The 21,889-nt window shown below is 45.7% G+C and overlaps 1 protein-coding gene across 1 annotated transcript in view; it reads right to left on the bottom strand.

Annotated features, from left to right (window-relative positions):
• Positions 1–30: 30 nt before the first annotated feature.
• itga5 (integrin, alpha 5 (fibronectin receptor, alpha polypeptide)) overlaps positions 31–21,889 on the bottom strand; it is a 51,524-nt gene continuing 29,665 nt past the window's right edge. Inside the window, exons 14-30 of the mRNA XM_014136149.2 lie at positions 19,549–19,594; positions 19,300–19,413; positions 17,588–17,643; positions 16,978–17,135; positions 16,710–16,847; positions 13,556–13,623; positions 11,487–11,637; positions 11,064–11,156; positions 9,542–9,621; positions 9,247–9,327; positions 8,875–8,980; positions 7,863–8,021; positions 6,877–6,984; positions 4,598–4,711; positions 3,554–3,655; positions 3,241–3,363; positions 31–2,970 (exon numbers count right to left, since the gene is read on the bottom strand). Coding sequence (XP_013991624.1) covers positions 2,887–2,970; positions 3,241–3,363; positions 3,554–3,655; positions 4,598–4,711; positions 6,877–6,984; positions 7,863–8,021; positions 8,875–8,980; positions 9,247–9,327; positions 9,542–9,621; positions 11,064–11,156; positions 11,487–11,637; positions 13,556–13,623; positions 16,710–16,847; positions 16,978–17,135; positions 17,588–17,643; positions 19,300–19,413; positions 19,549–19,594 — 1,781 coding nt within the window. The 3' untranslated portion in view covers positions 31–2,886. The remainder of the gene's footprint in view (positions 2,971–3,240; positions 3,364–3,553; positions 3,656–4,597; positions 4,712–6,876; positions 6,985–7,862; positions 8,022–8,874; positions 8,981–9,246; positions 9,328–9,541; positions 9,622–11,063; positions 11,157–11,486; positions 11,638–13,555; positions 13,624–16,709; positions 16,848–16,977; positions 17,136–17,587; positions 17,644–19,299; positions 19,414–19,548; positions 19,595–21,889) is intronic.

The raw sequence follows: 21,889 nt of genomic DNA, 5'->3' as shown, positions 1-21,889 counted from the left end.
GTGTATTCAATCAAAGCATGAAGTCAAGAGTTTGTAAAAATGTATGTTTTTATTTGAAATGCAAACCATAAAATAAGATACAAATGATCACTGAAAGACTAACACCCCCCCAATATGAGGAGAGTAAATTTCACAACAAGCAATTATTTTTTATTGGATCTAAAAACATTCTCCTTGTCAGAAATATATTTACAACTTTGGTAAAAAGGAGAAAAAAATATTAAAATGGGGCCTAGAAGACATTTAGAAAAACAAGGATAAACCCAGTGTAGTCTCCTCCTGTAACCACAGAGGATTATGTTTAAAACATCCTCAACATATAAATAACCCTAGGTTGAAATTTCAGTCTGGACACTACCATCATACAAATACTGTTCAAAACAATATTACACGTGTAAAATGAATCCACTGAGTGGCATTAACAGTCTTTGCACCATGAGTCTTGATAAAGCTTTCATGAAAAGCCTAATCGCAGAATGAAATCACCAATATCACCCAGGGGGCATCGCAGATAAAAACAGATATGTAACACTATGGCTGTGTTTAGATAGCTGATACAATTGAACTGCACATACATTATCACACAAGTAACATAGGCCAACTCGAGTTCAACTCAGAGGTTTGATGGAGGTCGTTATATCTTTTTTTACCACTGATATCTAAAATATTGATACTAAAGATTGGCTAGTTATAGTGGTGGAGCAAAATGTAATTGGTCAAAACGTGGAAAAACCTAGAGAGAAAGAATCTGACCATAACGTTCCGGCCACGAGAACAGTTTATGTATGGTTGATATCTCACACTCATCACTAGATGGTAGATACAATGGGTTTAGCACAACTCCTCCGGAACAAAACCAAAGAAAATAACAAAAACTGCAACAAAAAAAACGAAAAACGATATTAACCAGAGTAAATAATATTGCACGTACAAACAAGTTGATTTTTGTTCCCAATGCCCAGTTGCTATTCCTTTACAAGAGGCACAAACTGATTTTACAGTACAGACATGTATGTACATGCATGTGCATCGTAGTCTCTCTATTGCATTAAATGAATAGCTACTCTGGTCCTAGCTGTCCTAAACAGCAGTCTCAACCTATCCTGAGCACAAATTGTAGTGGCACGATGATCAGCATTACTGCTGGACAAGTCTACTCTTCTCTAGTGATGCAAGGGAGGAAGGAGCGGACTTAGCAATGGGAAAGATCTCTCTGATTGACACGAAAAACATACACAGACAGGAACATGCACACATGAAGTCACACACAGTCCAGCACACACACACACCTCTCTCAGGCACAGACAATTTACATAAAGACATGACAAATAAATGAACCCCACATATTTTCAGTCCCTGGGTGAAGCTGCAGCATTGTGTTGGGAGTGCATTTGGTACTCATAGTCAGTTCTCTTTATCCATAAGGGCATCAAATAAAATAAAAAAAATCTACCGAAGTGAAGATGCTTGCAGCACACTAAGATCGAGGTCAAATGTGTAGGGACTGGACATTTGGCCATTTCCCTGACACTCACGTGGAATGAGCCCTGACCTGCTAGCAACCCACTCAGAATGTACTGCAACTTCCCTGATCTCTGTTGGCAACATACAATAGGTATATATTGACTTTCAAGACATCATTACACACCAAGGCTGTGGATATACCTGGATGGCCTTTGCTTCAACCCAATTTCCATACTGCCTCTTGCAGCACAAGCAAAGTCTGGACAACCTTGCTTACAAGTCGCCAGCCAGAGCTCTGGCAAAGCACCACACTGTTTCAAGCTGTTAGTGAGATCTATCTCACAGGCCCATGGTGGTGGATCCAGTCAAGTCCCAGACGACTTTGAGGCAATGCTTTCATTTGTCACAATGAACATGGATCAACACGACCTGATCAGTAAGAGTTCATGTCAAACTCAAAGGAAGTTCAGTCAGTCAGTATCCTGTCTGTTTTTGGCATCTTGTTAGTCATCAGTAGATTTCCTTTGTGTGCAAAACAACTGAACCAAGCACTGCATGTCCACCACTCAGAAGGGGGCAGAAGCCATAGGCTCCTCTGTTTTATCTAAACCTGACAAACATTACTGGAGCACTTGGGCTGCACTTACATCTTACATAAAACAATAACAGATGAGACTGTAAAAAATCTTTGGTAGAAATGTTCATAGGTAAAAAGTCAAAGTGTAGAGAGTTTGGCGACATGAGACAGACACAATCATCTGTCTATGGTAGAAGCCCTGATCATGCAGTTTCCAGGTCTTTGGTGGGGAAAATATCAGCTGTGATTCTTTAATGCTACAAAAAGGAAGAGAGAGGTATTCACTCCCCTAAACACCAGAAGAAAGATGTGGCCATCCCGTTTGAAGCACTGAGCACAACGTGTGTACTTTTTAGCACCAAAACGAAGGCAGTTAAAAAGACTTAAACATTATCTTTCACAAGGATCCAAGAGAAGTAAAAGCTATTTTAAAAGATGTGGAGGGAGAAACCAAGCGTCTTCCTCCATCCTGGGCTTATCAAGGGCTCCTATTCTCCATCTTCTGTAGTCACTAGTCTTGGACTTCAACTCAAATAGGATCAGTAAGGCTAAGGCCTGTTTGTCTGACACTGAAGTTCATCTTGGCGATCGACGACAACAAACAAAACAACACATATTAAATTAAAAACATTCATTTGGTTTGGAGTTCTTAGGGTTTTCTTCCTCTAGTGCAGTACAGTGGAGTTCCAGTGGTCTTTTCTCCTCCTCTTCCTCACTCTTCAACTGCAGTCTGATCCTCTCTGGACATTTAAATGAACCATGTTTCTCTGTTGCAATCATGTGGGTATCTAGGTTTCTTTGGTTCTTTGACAACAAAGTAGCTTGTTTTAATCCTTCTGTGGTGTTTAGGCCTCAGACGTAGCATGGGGCTTGAGTTGGGCCTTCTCCATAGCCGTGCCGTAGGGTAGCGACCTCTTGAAGAAGCCAAGCTGGGAGGGAGAAAGAAAGAAAAAAGACAGAAAAAGTTTGAACTAAATATAGTATTTATAACATCATCTCAAATCTTCATATGTCAATGAGGTTCTAGTCTCTCCAGCCAGACTTACATTTAGGCCTAGAGAAGGCTGAGCTAAGAGCAAGATGGAGTTTGGCCTGAGACTAATAAGTCTTAGTTATAAAGGCAAATACGGGACGTTCTTAAGAGATGGAAACTGCCCACTCTGCCTGATGTTAACATCAGCACCATCCTGACCACTCACTTTGTACAGGACGTAAATCACCAGTGCCAGCAGCAGAAGTCCAGCTAGTATGGCCAAGATGATGATCCACATTGGCACAGAGTACTGGCTGTCCGGCTTGTTCCACACCACCGGGGTCACCACCTGAGGAGGGGGCAGAGAATTAGTCATGACCACCACTTATACTATAATAGCCTAGATTCAAGGCTTCCTGCAGTTTCCCAACAGCGGAGTGATGTACAAAACTTTGGCATACTGTATGGTAATGCATGACTAACAATACAGTAACACATAGAGGGGTTTGGTAACATGGGTGTATTGCATATAGACCTACCTTTTTAGATCCACTTGGTAGCTCCTTGGGTAAGATGGCATAGGGCATCTTGATCACACTGAATCTTGCCAGGCACTCAAGCACATACCCTTTGTATGCCCTCTGAGGATGGAAGCAAAACAACAGGAACTGGATCAGATTGGATATTCATTGTGACTCTGCAAATAATTAGTGTAGGAGTACTGGGAAATTGCAGCTTGTATATGTGTTAGCGAGGCTAGAGTGTGGACTGGTAATGGGTGCACTTTGTCTTGTATCCAGTAGGTGGTGGTCATGTGCTACAGAGAGATGCAACTCTATTATCAGACCGGCTGTCTCTCACAAAACCCCTCTGACATTCCAATCCTATGAGAAGCCACGACCACCAGCTAATGAATTTTCAATGCACTTACACATAGGCTTTGTGTGTAAGGTCTCTCAAAACTGCTTCTGTGGACAGATACCATCCAGCTAAAACACTATACACACACACACACACACACACACACACACACACACACACACACACACACACACACACACACACACACACGACTATTGAAATCAGATTTGAATTATACTCTCTGTTAGCTACCACTTTCCCTTCATTTGGGCCAACTATTTGAGACAGTACACACTGGCAGAGTTTAGCTCTGAGCTAGCATTAATACTGACATCTAGTCAATACAATCACATGTGTGAGTCTGACTGGTCATTCATCTTTCACAGTCTTGAATTTGAGGTTTTGAGTGTTGATTTTTCCTTTGTAGAGGCTTAAAGGAATCATTCTGCTTATACTCAGCCAAACCTTGACATGAGAAAATACACAGACGACAACGTGAACGGAGACAGTCCGTCTCATGCAATCAGTGCCAATGTCATCTGGTAGAAACATGCATCTGCATGTGTAGTGAGTTTGAGAGGAGGCCAGTAGCTCTGCCGGTTGGTTTAAATCTCTGCATCTGAACCTAACTAAGATCCACTCTTCAATCGCCATATTAAAAAGGTATGTAGTGGAGCATATGTATGCAGAGTGGTTGGTTTCATCTCCAGTCCATACGGTACCTCGATGAAGGTCTCAGCCCAGATGCGTGAGCGCACTTTGAGGATGGCGCTGGTCCCTTTCTCCAGAAGACCCACGTCACACTGCAGCGTCCAGCATTCTACATTAGAGCAGGACTAGAGGGAGAGAGGGAGGGAGGAAGAGAGAGAGGGAGAAGGAGGGAGGAAGAGAGAGAGAGTGTTAAGGCTTAACAAATTACATAAAATATGCCATCATTGGAGATATGCCATGCAAAAACTTGCTGTCCTCAGCAAGGAAAACCAAACGGCTACAAAACAAACTTAATTTGACATTCTGTCAGGCTTAACTTAACAGTAATTACTGTAAGTGCATGAATTAAAACGTGACGTGAAGGTCAGTAGACAGGGAGAAGGTGGGTGGGAAGAGCAGTAAGGGCAATGTTCACTCTGCAGGCCAAATAAATAGAACAAAGAGGTCAATGTTATGATCCCAATCCAAGGCTGCTTCCAATTAGAAAGACTGAGTGAATGTCATGAGACTGTAAAAATCCAGCATGCAGTCGACACTCAACATTATTGCCCAACCACCAGCTCCCTTTTCACAAGACTGTTAGAATACACAATCTTAATTAAATCCTCATAATGGTAGCTGGGCGCTTTGCATTGTAAACCTCCACAAACTGACTTTTAATGCTGGCGTGTTAGACAGACCACCCCGGATTGGGCGGTTTTGGTGGGCTTCCTGCGGGAGCGAATTAGTTTGCCTATTAAGCCAAGAGCCAAGGAGGGCAAACGAACACAGGAGGAGAGGGTGTAGTACACAACTCAGTACCTACCCTACTGCCTGGAACCTCCCTCAGGGCTTTACAGTTAAGACAGGCTTAATAACGGCATTACAGTTACAGACAGACAGACAGACGGACAGGGGGTATATCTGTTTAATTCCTCCTCCTGTCCTGGACCTCCCCGATGCCCCAGGATACTGAGGCCTAGTCCAACAAGTCAGACAATTGTTTCCAAAATATTACACTTGATTAAAACTGGAGGCTAACTGAGGCTGGTGGAGGCTTGGGGAAACTCTCTGAGGCCGGAGGAGGCTAAGGGATTCTGGTGGGCCTGGGGAAATGGTCCATTTGGATATGGTAGAGTGCCAGATCCTCCCTAGTGGGGTGGCTGAGGTCAGGGACAGGAGCTGGGAGGGAAGCTTCTGTTCCCACAATGAGTAGAACAGCAGTGACTGGCTATATAATAGACCTGCAGTGTGTGTGTTGAAGTTTACAATGGCAGCTAGTGTGTGACATGAATGTAAACAATAATTCAATCTACATTTTCCTAGATTGTTCTAATAGCCGTTTAGAGACCAAGCTCACAGTGCTACTTCATTTACAGGTTTTCTAGGACAAAGCCAGCCATAGCGAGGGGTCTCTCTCATTTACCAGTCCCCTACTACAACCAGATTCAATCAAGGGCCTATACAACGGCATTATGCACAGCTCTGACCACTAACACACGTTCTCTTGAAATATATTTTTTAACAGAGACGTCTGTCCTTAGTTCCAACTCAGCATAGAAACTGAAGTGCTAAGAGTGAAACAAAGAATGGCGGCCTTTATAGAAACGTGTCATCTGGCAGGCTTGATAAACGAGGGGCGGTTAAGAGCGACAGGCGGGGGGGACAAAGACCTCTTTCACCACTCTGGGTAGTGACAGACCAATGAGAGGGAGAACAGAGGGAGGGCTACCTGGTCCTGGTCCTGCTTGGATCAATAGGGCCAGTGTGTGCCAGGGGCAGTGGTACTCATACTAACAACACCACGGAGTGGAAAATTAGAGGGCGGTCTGTGAACTAACCAGCGCATCATGCCCCTGGTCCCACAGATCCCCCTATTTCCATGTCCCTACTACCCCAGCTCCACCCCTCCCAGTCTCCCTGCAGCCCTTTAATGTTAATCACCACAGTGGGACCTCCACCACCCCACACCCTCTGACCCCTTCCTCTCAATTACATTATAACCTCATTAGTCAATCCCAGGAGGCTTTCCAAGAGCAGGGCCAGAGCCACTGTCCCAGATCAATACATGCCATGGCTTCAGGCAACTCAGAGGAGCAGAGAGGCAGAGGTTCAACCCTCCATCTCAGCTCTATTCCAAAGGAAAGTCCCTAGTCACTTCCATCCACTTGTCCTGTTTATTTGAACTATTTGACAACATGAAATACCACCAGAGGCAACAACAAGCTCTACTCATCACTCAAAAAGCCAGTTGCATTAATGGCACACTGTTCCAATAACTCTCTCCATCTGTCCTTGCTAAGGGCCTCACCAGGTTAGTGTGCTCAGCCAACTGGTCTCTGTGGACGTCTCTCCTCTCGATGTGGTGATCCTGGCCGGGCACAAGTAGGGGAGGCTGCTCTGTGGACGACTGCTGGAGCTGAGGAGACCGAGGGAAAGAACATACACCACCCATTACAGACAGAGACCTCACCCATGAGAGACGAGCACACCACCCTTTCTGTCAACACATTACAGACAGAGACCTCACCCATGAGAGACGAGCAGGCCACCCTTTCTGTCAATATTGGGAGTGACGTTAGTGACCCATCATTATCCTCGTCATTAATCTAGTGAAAGTGAGGTCTCATTCACATGGTTTCCCATAGAGGAAATCAGATCACAGCTAAATGGGAAACCTCTTCAGCCTCATCTCAGCATCTGGCCAGTTAGAAATTTGAAACAGAAACAAGCGACTACCCAAGAGTCATCTGTTCCCATGAAAAACCTGAGGCTTAAACCCTGCAGAAGGGGACCTAACGTTAGAAGTTGAGTGTATCGGGACAGAAGAGGTTCATCAAGCTGTGCTGAGCTGAGGGAAGTGCAGAGAGATCAAAGTGTTAGTGGGGATGGTGTCCTGGGTGGGGCTGGCTGGGCAGGGAGGGTGGAGGTGGGTGTAGAGACTGTTAATCACACACTGAATTAGAACCTGTGGGACATCTTCACAGTGCCCGTCTCTCTGAAGTGTTCTAGCCTCACACAGATGTCTGTCAGCCTCATGTGACCCTGAGAAGGGAGGGTGTGTGTGTGTGTGTGTGTGTGTGTGTGTGTGTGTGTGTGTGTGTGTGTGTGTGTGTGTGTGTGTGTGTGTGTGTGTGTGTGTGTGTGTGTGTGTGTGTGTGTGTTGACCGTGAGAGACAATGAGTTCAAGACTTGCTATACCCTTGCAAAAGTGTAAACAACATACTTTTAACATAGACATTCAAATAACTTTTCCCTGTCATACATCAAAAGACATTCCAATGATTGATTGCTCACCTTGAGCTGCATGTAGTTGATGGAGTGGTTGGTGGTGCAGTTGAGGGGGCCCTCAGTAGAGATCTCCAGAGGGTAGAGGAGACCCTGTCCCTGAACACTGAGAGGACAACTGAGCTGAAGCACTGTGTGGCTAATACCACTGGGGCCTTTGTTCACCAGCTGACAGACAGGGGAAAGAACGAGGGAGAAAGGGAGAGAGAGACGGAAGGAAAGACAGAAAAAGAGAGCAATTAGTTAAAAGAATATTACACGCATATAACCCCCCAGCTAGTCTTTGCTAAAAATTAACCCGTTCTGGTTTGACCCAGACTTCCAGGAAATGGCATGTTGGTGTGATGTCATCTAAATTTCAGCACTGTTTTTCTTCCTGTTATGTGAAAGGTGGCCCGGTGTGATGTCTATCACGGGAGACTAGGTTGTCCTTACAAATTGAGTTAGACCTGTAATGATGTAAAGCTCAAAACAAATCTCTGTGCTTCCTGGAATGTGTCTCTTCTCTTTCTTCTTTCTCCTTTGACTTCTCTGTAGCCCCAGGAAGTAGTGTCTGGTCTGCTTCTACACAAAGGTTAGTGTCTGGTCTGGTCTGCTTCTACACAAAGGTTAGTGTCTGGTCTGGTCTGCTTCTACACAAAGGTTAGTGTCTGGTCTGGTCTGCTTCTACACAAAGGTTAGTGTCTGGTCTGGTCTGCTTCTACACAAAGGTTAGTGTCTGGTCTGGTCTGCTTCTACAAAAAAGCTAGTGTCTGCGAAGTACTGCCTGCTGCTACAGACCTGCTTAAGGCCAGAGTCTGCTATATAGAACTCTCTGCCATACTACATCCTGATGAGTCTGTCCAGCCAGCTAACAGCTATCCTCCTGGAGGGCCTCTGGCTCTAGCTCCTTACATTGAAAAAAGGGAACGTCCACTCCCGGTTTGGCTGCATTCCCCTTTGTCTATGCATTGAATGTTCCATTGGATCTTCCCAACCTAACCTTAATCCTAATCCTAACCCCAACCCTTTGACTCCTTACCTCATAGACGTGTTGGACTGCAGGCCCGATGTCCTGCTCCACCTGGGGGCTCTTGGACACCTTCCAGTTGGGGGGAGGGAAGAAGACCTTGTCTGGCCGGGAGACTCTTCAAAAGAGAGGGAAAAGAAAGTGTAAGACTGTGGGGAGAAAGCGTGAGACTGTGGGGAGAAAGCGTGAGACTGTGTGGGGAGAAAGCGTGAGACTGTGTGGGGAGAAAGCGTGAGACTGTGTGGGGAGAAAGCGTGAGACTGTGTGGGGAGAAAAAGAAAACTACTTTTATGGAGTTCCAAAAGGTTTTTGCTCTGATGGGGGAAATCTAACACAGAGATTCCTCCAACCCCTGGACTTCTCTCTGACTTCCTCTGGACTCACCCTTGTAAAATAACATTGGCCTGGACAACCACCTCCAACTTGTAGGGAACCACCTCGCTGTGGGAATTATTCTCATTTTTACTGTGGAGAGAAAGCGAGAGAGGAAGAGAGGGTGATGAATTAGAGAAAACACACCTCTGCAGCTATATGGTGATATTGGAATACTGTGGTATTTTCAATGGTCTGTATCCTACAAGTTTAGCCTTCAATTATTTTGTCAATGACACATAACACATGTCCAGCTATAGTCCCAGTTGAAACATATGCCTAGAGAGGTGATGTAACTGAGTCATACCTGCGGATCTGCAGTTCAAACTGAACCGTCTTGCGTGTATCCCTCAGTCGTGGCACAGTGAAGCGCAGGCCTGCCCACAGCTGCAGATGAGGAGAAGCAATGCGATCAGGGACAAGGGCTTGATGCCAACATGACGTGAGGCAAGAGAGTCACAAATGTCTAAGGGGGACGATGCAACCAACATATCTAAAGCTAACCTTTTAAGGGCATTAGGAAACATGTGCACTATTTTGATACTATTTTGACTCCACCCCAGTTCAGGGTTGTGTTCACCAGGCATTCACCGCCAGTGTTGCTTTGAACACCCCACAGCGACGGTGAGTAGACTCTCTGTTATACAATAATAACAGCATACCGGGGGCCAGTCCCCCGACAGGATAACAGTCCTGTCCTCTCTTTCTCTCTCCTCCCAACTGTTCTGTTGTCTTCAGGGGTCAATCGGTCAGTCAGCCGGTACTCCCTGTCTGCCTGCCTGCCTGCCTGCCTGGCACATACACAGCTGTAATACACCTGGGCCTGCAGGTCCAGACAGTCTGGGACTTCCTGCTTACAGTATTCTGTTTTGCTGCCCTTTATTTCAACTGGAATTTCATGCCCCTTTAGTTTTCCAGCGAGTTTAGAGCTTTTGCTGTTTAACTCTGTAGCGTGAGTGTGTATCGAACTGCAAATGTGCACTGTAAAAACAATTAAAATACTGCTTGTTAACATTCTATGCCATTGTGTATTATAACTAACGCACTACAGAGACAAACTAGGCAAACTACAGTATCCTCAGCACATTGGGTACTACAATGGCAGGATCTATACTATATGTTTGTTGCATACTAAAGTTTTTCAATTTTAGTTTACACTTTGAATACAACCATTCTATCAGAAAACCTTCTTAACCTCTCCACCAATGTCCACTTTACAGTCTTCCTCTGCAGTCAGGCACATTAGGAGGGAACCTCTGCTCAGAGCAGAGACGTAGACCAGCTTCTTGCTACCAGGACAGGAACTTCCTCTCTGAACACTGCTGTGACATGAAAAGAGAGCCTTTCCTGTCCAGTTCAGTTCTCTACCACTCAACCCCTAGACGACACACAATCCCTTCCTTCACACACTAGGAAACATTGATTTTGTGCTAGCCTCAATTACTTTTCTACCACTAAACAGATCTCAGAGGGCTAGACTAGCTATTCCACCAGCCATCAACACTCATCAGAACCAATGAAGAGTATTGCTTACGAGTAGGGCCAGGACCATGTGACCTAACCAGGAAAAACTGCTCACCCCATTCATAACCAATGCTCTTCAGAAAGGTCTTGAGTAGAACCAGGCCCAACGTTTATTTTTATGTCATGTGACCTCATTCTCATTTTGATGAAGACCAAGATGGCCGAAATAAACATCAATGATTTTTTTACGCCAAGAGCCAGAGCTGCTCCTGTTTTCCACCCATGTGACCTAACCAGGAAATAGTCCTGGCCCTACTCATGACCAATCTTCAGAAGGGCAAGCAGAACATGAATCCTTGACTTACGCTGGTGCCAGACTTCATAGGGTTGCCCAGGTCACAGCTTAGGTAGCGGGTCTGGTTCTCTGTCTCGTAGCTACAGGTTAGCTGGGTCAGGCTCTGGGAGAGAGAGAAGAGAGAGAGAGAGAGGGGAGAGACCAAAAGAGACAGAGAGCAAGGAGAAAGAGTGCTGGTTTAGAACCATATACATTCATATGTGTTTGTCATTGGTTAGAACACAACAAAGAAGAATCATAGATACAGATCTACAGATCAAACACCAAGAACAAACATTTGGTTCCATTTGGTGTTTTCAGAACTTCCATAACAGTCCTGTCCCTTATAGATCTACCATCACAAGTCGTATGAGCCAATAGACTGGGACCCTTAAGTTACTTCACATCTAATAGTAGTGTTGGGTTCAGGTGAATGTTTAGTAGTTTCTCTCACCTCGTTATTGCGAGCTATACCACTGTAGTCTGCTTCAGGAGGCAGCACCACGTACAGCTCAGCCTCGTAGGCCCCTCCTTCACCCTCGTTCCGAGCGTTGAAAGTCAAGGTCAGTGAGTTGTCGTCACCTAGGTACGCTTCCTTCCGGTCCCTGAGGGCCCAAAAAAAACAGAAATTGATTACTAATCGGGTCAGACGGCAGGTCAAGAGGTGTCGGGTCTCCAAGTGTAAATAAGCCCCGGAAGAGGTGGGAGAGGGTGCCATTATACTAGAGACAACTGTGAAGGCTGTGTGCACAGTGCATACAGTATAAAGCAGTGTCTGGTCACTAACATACTTGCATGTTCTGTTGCTATAGCCTGATATCTGTGCTTCATCTCTCTCAAAATGGGACACAGCCCAAAACACTTAGATTCATCTCAGGAAATTCCCTCTCCCCTCCCCTTCCCCTGCATCCCCCTCACACACAACTTTTCAAATGTAGGAACAAAGTCATACATGCGTTAGAGCACAGAATAGGAATGTAAAACACCTCCCCCTCCCTCCCCCTCCCTCTCCCTCCCCACATTTCTTCCTCCATCTCTCACTCTCTTTCTGAACACAATGAGAGAGGAATTCCACACGAGGGCCACACAGACGCTTCTAATTAGAGCTGAACTCATAAAACCAGGCAGAGAGAGAAAGCAACATGGACCATATTTCAAACACTGATTTTCTATTGGCCAACCAGCCAGCCAGCCTAGTCAGACTCCAACAGCCATCACGCTCTTTAAAGAAAACAAAAGGGATACATTGGAAGAACCCACAAAAACCTAAAACCTCTCCTGAGGGGCATTGGTGGTACAGGTTGTGTGCTTTGGCAGGAAAACAGTAGAAATATTTTGATGGATACAATGCTGGGAATTTCATAATTGACCCCTTGCCCCAAGCTACTATTAAACAAAGCATTTAGATGAACGCAGCACTATCATCTGATTGCCAGAGGAAAGTAGTTCATGCATTATGATTTTCCTCAACTGAAATCCCTTATTTCAACTCATAATTACTTTCGTCCCCAGACAAATAAACAGAAAAAAAATATTGGTGTATACACTGAGTGAACAAACACCTTCCTAATATTGCGTTGCGCACCCTCCCTTCCATTTTGCCCTCAGAACAGCCTCAATTCATCGGAGCATGGACTCTACAAGGTGTCAAAAGCTTTCCACAAGGATGCTGGCCCATGTTGACTCCAATGCTTGACACAGTTTTGTCAAGTAGTCCAGATGTCCTTTGGGTGGTGGACCATTCTTGATACACACGGGAAACTGTTGAGCATGGAAAAACCCAGCAGAGTACCATACCTCGTTCAAAGGCACTTAAATAATTTGTCTTTGCCCGTTCACCCTCTGAATGGCACACACACACACACACAATCCATGTCTCAATTGTCTCAAGGCTTAAAAATCCTTCTTTAACCTGTCTCCTCCCGTTCATCTACACTGATTGAAGTGGATTTAATAAGTGACATCAATAAGGGATCATAGCTTTCACCTGGATTCACCTGGTCAGTCTATGTCATGGAAAGAGCAGGTATTCCTGATGTTTTGTACAGTCAGGGTATGTGATAGACGACTTTTACAATAGAGAAATGGAATTAGCGCGCAAACAAATATGAACATGAGAGGGCAGAAAGAGAGCAAGGGGCATGTTATTTAGGAGAAAAACGCCCACAACTCCCACTCCATACGTTCATAACAAATCCCTTTCATCTCTCGTGTCTCTTTCCTCCAGCTGCCTGACAACCAATCCTTGCACCTAGACCAGGGACCAGCGCTTCTTCCTGTTTCCAAAGCAGAGTAGTATCTTCGGCGAGTGGAGCATTGTGGGTGTAATAACAGACTGGTCTGCTCTGCAAGCTAAACTAAACAAACAGGTGGAGCATGACACAGCTTTATTTATCCATCAGATCAGGACAACAACAAGGCCGACTCATCTGTATAGTTAGGTGAATAGTTCAACCGTTCATCATACATAGTAGATATATTCTCCTGATCTAGTGGCTTTCATGGGTTTTTGTAATAACTCACCCGTGCACCGCCAGCTTTAAGTCGGGAACACAAATGTTGTCTTCTCCACAGTCCAGCAGAATCTGGGCCTAGAGCAGGAAAGAGGAGGAGAGGAATAAGTTAAAGAGTGACAGAGCTTACACAGGATGCACAGTTCCCATTAAAATGAGGCCTACACTTCTTTCAGTTAGACATAACATAGAGAATTAGACACTTTGCTTTGGTGGTAAACATACAATGGAGTAATTGCAGCGGGATAGGACATGTCGTGCAGACCAGAATGACTAATACATTCCTAGTCCAAGCCCCAACCCCCCCCCCCCCCCTACAAACCAAACACCTGTAATAATAACCCTGTTAAACGCTCTTATCTTCTGGGGGATGTTAGTGACTATGACCGTGTATGATGACACAAACAACCCTAATTCAGCCCCTGTCTGACTTCACTTCCTCTCAGAGTGAAATGGGTCGTTAAGAAGGCAGGAGAAGCCGTCTGACTGTGTGTAGGATGACAAAACCACCTCCATCATAGAGTGTCCGACTTCCCTTCAGGAGAGGGGACGGGTGGACCAGGAGGCAGGAGCAGCGCCACACACAGCCCAGAGACAGGAGGACAAGAAGGAGAAGTGGTACGCCAGGAGAGCCTCTCTGGGGAGGCCAGCAGCTCTCTGTCCACACATCCACCAGCGCCGCACGCTGACGTCCACACCACAGCGCTCTGCAGCGGACCACAAGCTAGCCACACGCGACGCCACCCAGCGCTCCGCGTGCAGGACCATACATGAACCAGAGGGAGGGAAGGGCTGAAGCTGGTACAGAGTCATGGGGGAGGAGGGGGTAATATAGGAGGGCTAGAGGCTATGGTGGAAATACTAGAAAGACATGAACTAAGCAGTAAAGTGTGACCAGTAACCACTGAACGTGTTTGTGTAGCAGGGAAAAGCCCAGGCTTGACGTAGGTAATAGTTTCCCCGTGTGATTCCATCACAGTGTGATGATCATGATGACTTAGATGACGACGAAGATAATAAATAGACGTAGATTAGAAAGAGAGCGCAGTGCTTCCCCTGTCATTACACAGGCAGGCTTTCTAATTTAAGACGCCGGGGTAACCATAGTAACCACCAGCTCACCCACTCTGCCCCTTCAGCGTGTGCTGGCCCATATACAGACTCAGTAAATCAGGGTAAAAGCTATTTAGATTCCTATCCTGGCTGCCGTTAAACAACAACTGGCAGAGGAAAGCCAGATGAATAGCGTGTAGTCAGTGTATTGAGGGTACCATGTGTAGTATACAGTTTCACTCAATAACTGTGTCAATATCAGCGAAAATAAATCACGGCCCCTGTGTGCGGAATGTATCAGGCATTCACCCATGGGAGCTTCCAGCTTCACTCTCAGGGTGGTGTTTTGTGGATCCATTTTTATTATGTTCCCATTGCTCTGGCTTCACGGCAACATGTGGAGCACATTATAGAGAAACGATTAAACTATGCAGAGAGGCTTCGGTGATCTCTCAGACTCACTCAGCAACCAGAGGGTGTGAGAACTGGGGTGAGCCAGCATGTATATGTAACTGCCAAAATAATGGAAACACTTGAGTAAATGCGAGATACAAAGTATATTGAAAGTAGGTGCTTCCACACAGGTGTGGTTCCTGAGTTAATTAAGCAATTAACATCCAATCATGCTTAGGGTGACATATAAAAATGCTGGGCAGGCCATTATTTTGGCTACCTTAGCTATGCCCCCATAGGATTACAACGCCCCCATCTACAGGGCATGAGTGATGACTGAATGGTTTGATGATCATAAAAACGATGTAAACCATATGCCATGGCCGTCTCAGTCACTAGATCTCAACCCAATTTAACACATATTGGTGATTCTGGAGTGGCGGCTGAAACGGCGTTTCCACCACCATCAACAAAACACCAGATGATGGAATTTCTGGTGGAAGAATGGTGCCGCATCCCTCCAATAGAGTTCCAGACAGATGTAGAATCCATTTCACGGTGCATTGAAGCTGTTCTAACTCGTGGTGGCCCAACTTCCTATTAAGAGGTTTTATGTTGGTGTTTCCGTTATTTTGGTAGTTACCTGTACGTAGCCTTTGCTGCAACAGTCAGCCCAGTACAAACGATGCCATACGGAGGAATCCATAATAAGGTATCATGTATCTGATTAAATCCAGAATGTAGTGAGTAGACATCCCCTACAGTCACACTGGGTATCAATGATTAATGAAATATGTTATCTGAAGTTCAGTTTCGGTACTACAACAACATAGCTTTATCAGGGTTCAGTATTTAGCTCTTGGTTGGAGTGTAAGTACAATACACCACATCTGATGAAGCCCCAGCAGCTTTGATACGACAAGGGAACACCAATGACAGGGTTCAGTACTGCCCTGCTCTGAGAGAGAAGAGAGAAATACTGAGAGAAAGATGGAGGGGGGCAACTGCAACCTCAGCCAGGGCCTTTCCCAAAACACTCCAATCCAATCCAGTGGTTATTGTTGAGCTCACATAGGGTGCAGCACGCCACAGCTGAAGGCAGGCAGCCCACACGCTGAGTCCTGCTCATGTCTCTCTCTCCCTGCCAGGATAAAACTGGCAAAATACAGACAAATCTACACCAGATGGCACATGGCCTGTGTGCTGCGAGCGAAGGGCCCCAGTGGCCCCACCCAGAAATATCCATTAACCCTGTGTGTCGGGGTCTTACTGTGCAGCCCTCGGTCGGAACACGACTCCTATGATCCGTTACACAGCCCAGCCAGGCTGAAAGCAGCTATTCCTGGAGGGGCAGTCAAACACTCTCCAACTCCATCTCCACTGTACCATACACACGCCTCACATTTCTCTTGTTGAAACTGCTTTCCAGACCCTCTGGACCCCTTCCCAGCAGAGCGGTTTGGAAATCAACAAGGAGAGCAGCCTGAGTCGTTCTGAGGGGGTGGAGGTCTGGTCAAGGCGAAAACATTACCATCAGCTCTGAGTGAATGGATTTCCAGCCACGTCTTTCACTACGTCTTGTTCATTAAAACGTGTGCAGTGCTCCACCTCAGTAGATATACGGGGCCTGTTAACGTCGAGTCGTTCTTCAGGGTTAGGAGTGCAGTGCTGGGGGGGGGGGGGGCAGAGTCAGACAGAGGGGGAGTGTATTGAAGTACCTTCTGCTCGATGAGCTCGGTGGACTGGTAGTTGAGGATGGGTCTGAGGCCGTGGGAGTCGAACGCTGCCTGAGGATCCAGACTGAAGTTGAGGGAGATGTAGATGGAGGAGAGCTTATCTCTGAACTCCTTATCATCCTGGAGTCAGATAGAGAGAGACAGGGTTCATTAGAAAGAGTGTGCACGTGTGTGTGTGTGTGTGTGTGTGTGTGTGTGTGTGTGCGCGCGCGTGTGCGTGTGTGTGTGTGTGCGCGCGTCTGAGACTTACCCTCAGATAGATCTTGGTGTCGTGACACACGCGCTCTCTGTTCCGCACCCTCACACTCCTCGTGAGCACTGTCTGCTGGGAGTCTACAAACAGAGCCCTCTTCACCCCTCCCTTCTGCTTGTGTTTCAGACGGTCCAACTGCACCTCTACCTGGAAGTCTGGAACACACACACACAAAGGAACACACACACACACACACAGGACACAACCATGAATGTGCCATTGTTTTACACACCATCAATCAGACATTAAAACACACTCTCAAGCAAATAGAGAATCCAGACTATGTAGTTAGTTTACCATATGGTACAAATAGCAGAGTAACCATATGCATAGAGGGGTAATTAGTGGAATAATTGCTGAGATTGCGTAAGTGGAGCCTTGTGCTTTGATTGGAACTCATTAAAAGTGGATCAGGGAAGATATGGGGATTCTGGAACCCTGACTCTGCTCTTTATCTCTTTGTCACGATACAATACAGAGCAACAACAAAGTCCTTCAACATACATGCAACATGCATGCAATAACTTGTTATATAAATTGATATTGGTGTGCAATTGAAAGTATGGTATTGTATGTCATCTGGAGCAGATGTGGACAGTTGGCTCACCTAGGTTGTCTGGGAGGTACTTCCCATTGGCAGAGAGGCAGAAACTCAGGTTGACACTGTTTAGAACAGAGGAGAACATAACAAAGACATGATGATGAGGGAAGCATATGCATTCATGGCAAAAAGTCAACATGCACGCACAGACACCGCACTCATTCACTCTCTTCCCCTTCTCTTTGGCTAAACTCTAACTCTTCCGTTTTCTGACATTACAAGACAAGCAGCGTAATGGGTTTCACTGTATAATATGGAGCAATGGGTAATGTTGGGAAAGGCATCTGCCTGCTATAGCCAGCCAAGCTAATAACATGGTGTGTCCCCCCCCCAGCCCAAGCCCCATCCTCAGAGTTTAAGAGGATGAAATTGAGCGTCATCTCATGTTGCCCCACAGGCAGGACTGTCAATCAGTGTCTGTATCTATACGGGCCGGGGGTTCTCGCTCACTCCCATAACATGAGCCACAGCTTCCAAGAGTCAGCAACCCAAACCCCAAGCCCTACGACCAAACTCGCACTGACGGGAAAAGAAAGAAGGAAGGAGAGAGGGAGCGAGGGAAAGGGATCAAGGGAACAAGAGAAAAAGAGGGAGCGAAACCCGACAGTACAGACAGAACAAAGGAAGGAACAAATTTGAAAGAGAATGAAAGAGACAGAAAGAGAATGTCTATATCTAGGATATATATCCATTATATATGGTGCTCCTGTGTCTCTAGGTGTTTTTGTGTCTGAGTGTGTGCATGCGCACGAGTCTCCACATCCTGATGTTTCCCAGCTGTGTTCCACCACCAAACAATATCTCATTCAAAAGCCACTGCCAAACCTCCTGACCCCTCACTCCCCTCCTTCCCCCCACCCCCACCTACATCCCACCCCATCACCAGGCAACGCAGCGTAATCAAGACGTGTATACACAACAGTTTCCTTTATGAATCTGGGGACTAGAGAGGGGGGGGGGGCAGCAAACACACAAGCACAGTGTCAAGCATGTTGAGCAGCGCAGCCAGAGATTAGAGGAGCCCTGTTCTGTTCTGTTTCCTCTCCCATTGGATGGGGAATACCATGCAGCACATTCTAACGGAAGGGGAAAATAGCTGACAGCCACAATGCCCTTATTCAGCATTTTATTTGACTTTTTCTCCTTTCGAAGAAATATAATCTGTTATGAAGTTGCTGTGATAACAGGTCACCACCACCAGATAAGACTGACTGTTTCCCAAGTAAATATGTTCTCAATGGGTCTTCCTGTCTAAGTACAACTGAGTGCCAGTGTTGAGGATCTCCTTCCTGTTGGTGTTGTGCCAAGTGTAAAACACGTTCAGCAAATTAAGTCTGGCCCTTACTTATAAAGAGTTCCAGGGTATGAGTGCTGATCTAGGACCAGTTTAGCCTTTTAGATCATAATGTATAAGAGACAGCACATCGAAAGGGGGGACCTGATCCAAGATCAGCACTCATGCTCCGAGATGCTTTACATACAGGCCCAGAATAAAGGCCCAGGAGACTAGACAAGTAGTCAACAGGAGACAGGTATGCTGCAGTACTTACCAGGAGACAGGTATGCTGCATTACTTACCAGGAGACAGGTATGCTGCAGTACTTACCAGGTGACAGGTATGCTGCAGTACTTACCAGGAGACACGTATGCTGTAGTACTTACCAGGAGACACGTATGCTGCAATACGTACCAGGAGGCAGGTATGCTGCAGAACTTACCAGGAGACAGGGATAGTGGTGTTGCCGTTGTTGACTGAACAACTCTTCTCCTCAGGGTTGATCATGGTGGGGTAGACAGTCAGGGAGGCACTGGTGTTGACGATGGGCCGGGATCTGTGGTACAATAAATGGGAACAGAAGCCAGGTTAAGAAATGGTAGAGGCACACCTTTTGGTAAACCTCTTAACTAGACTTGTATTAGACATCACTCAATAGATGAACAGATAGGAAGCTATGAGTGAGTATTACCTGTACAGAACTGTCTTGTCAACTCCAAAAGCACCAACAATAAGATCTGTCAAGAAAATACATTTCATCAAGTTCATGGACTACAAGTAAACAACAAGACCAAAACTGTTTAAAGAAAATTGTGATAAATAAAGTATACCAGTTTCATTGAAGGACCAAACAGCTGTGCCATATCGGTGCCATATAGATTGCAAAATAGTGGGAAGAGATTTTTGATGCACTGATTCCATGGCACATTTATTTTTAACCAGGTAAGCTGACTAAGAACACATTCTCATTTACAGCAACAACCTGGGGAATAGTTACAGGGGAGAGGAGGGGGATGAAAGAGCCAATTGTAAGCTGGGGATGATTAGGTGACTGATTGTATGAGGGCCACATTGGGAATTTAGCCAGGACACTGGGGTTAACACCCCTACTCTTACAATAAGTGCCATGGGATCTTTAGTGACCACAGAGAGTCAGGACACCCATTTAACTTCCCATCCATAAGACAGCACCCTACACAGGGCAATGTCCCCAATCACTGCCCTGGGATATTTTTTTAGACCAGAGGAAAGAGTACCTCCTACTGGCCCTCTAACACCACTTCCAGCAGCATCTGGTCTCCCATCTAGCAATCAACCAGGACCAACCCTGCTTAGCTTCAGCAGCAAGCCAGCAGTGGGACGCAGGGTGGTATGCTGCTGGTAACATTAGTTCATAAACAATATGCAAAACAACACCAGATTCAAATCTAAGTGCAGTCACAAAAACCATCAAGCACTATGACAAAACTGGCTCCCATGAGGACCGCCACAGGAAAAAAAGACCCAGAGTTACCTCTGCTGCAGAGGATAAGTTCATTAGAGTTACCAGACTCGGAAATTGCAGCCCAAATAAATGCTTCAGAGTTCAAGACACATCTCAACATCAACTGTTCAGTGAATCAGGCCTTCATGGTCGAATTTCTGCAAAAAAACCCACTACTAAAGGACACCAATAAGAAGAGGAGACTTGCTTGGGACAAGAAACACGAGCTATGGACATTAGACCGGTGGAAATCTGTCATTTGGTCTGATGAGTCCAAATTGGAGATTTTTGGTTCCAACCGCTGTGTCTTTGTGAGACGCAGAGTAGGTGAACGGATGATATCGGCATGTGTTGTTCCCACCGTGAAGCATGGAGGAGGTGGTGTGATGATGCTTTGCTGGTGACACTGTCTGTGACTTACTTAGAATTCAAAGGTACACTTAACCAGCATGGCTACCACAGCATTCTGCAGCGATACGCCATCCCATCTGGTTTATGCTTAGTGGGACTATCATTTGTTTTTCAACAGGACAATGACCCAAAACACCTCCAGGCTGTGTAAGGGCTATTTGACCAAGAAGGAGAGTGATGGAGTGCTGCATCAGATGACCTGGCCCCCACAATCACACAACCTCAACCCAATTGAGATGGTTTAGGACGAGTTGGACCGCAGAATGAAGGAAAAGCAGCCAACAAGTGCTAAGCATATGTGGGACCTCCTTCGAGACTGTTGGAAAAGCATTCCAGGTTTTAAACAGCTTGGAAAATTCCAGAAAATTATTTCATGGCTTTAGAAGCTTTTGATAGGCTAATTGACATCATTTGAATCAATTGGAGGTTCATCCTTGGGAGCAATTTCCAAACGCCTGAAGGTACCATGTTCATCTGTACAAACAATAGTATGCAAGTATAAACACCATGGGACCATTCAGCCGTCATACCGCTCAGGAAGGAGACGCGTTCTGTCTCCTAGAGATGAACATACTTTGGTGGGAAAGGTGCAAATCAATCCCAGAACTACAGCAAAGGACCTTGTGAAGATGCTGGAGAAAACAGGTACAAAAGTATCTATATTCACAGTAAAACGAGTCCTATATCGACATAACCTGATCTAGTCCTTGCTCGGCAAGGAAGAAGCCACTGCTCCAAAACCGCCATAAAAAAGCCAGACTACGGTTTGCAACTGCATATGGGGAAAAATATCATACTTTTTGGAGAAATATCCTCTGGTCTGTTGGAACTGTTTGGCCATAATTACCATTGTTATGTTTGGAGGAAAAAGGGGGAGGCTTGCAAGCCGAAGAACACAATCCCAGTCGTGAAGCACGGCGGTGGCGGCATCATGTTGTGGGGGTGATTTGCTGCAGGAGGGACTGGTGCACTTCACAAAATAGATGGCATCGTGAGGAAGGAAAATGATGTGGATATATTGAAGCAACATCTCAAGACATCAGTCAGAAAGTTAAAGCTTGGTCGCAAATGGGTCTTACAAATGGACAATGACCCCAAGCATACTTCCAAAGTTGTGGCAAAATAGCTTAAGGAAAAC

This window comes from Salmo salar, chromosome ssa13 (assembly GCF_905237065.1).
Source record: "Salmo salar chromosome ssa13, Ssal_v3.1, whole genome shotgun sequence".
In the NCBI taxonomy this organism is placed as follows: Eukaryota; Metazoa; Chordata; class Actinopteri; order Salmoniformes; family Salmonidae; genus Salmo; species Salmo salar.
The sequence above is the reverse complement of the archived record's forward strand: the minus strand, read 5'-3'. Positions and strand labels throughout refer to the sequence as shown.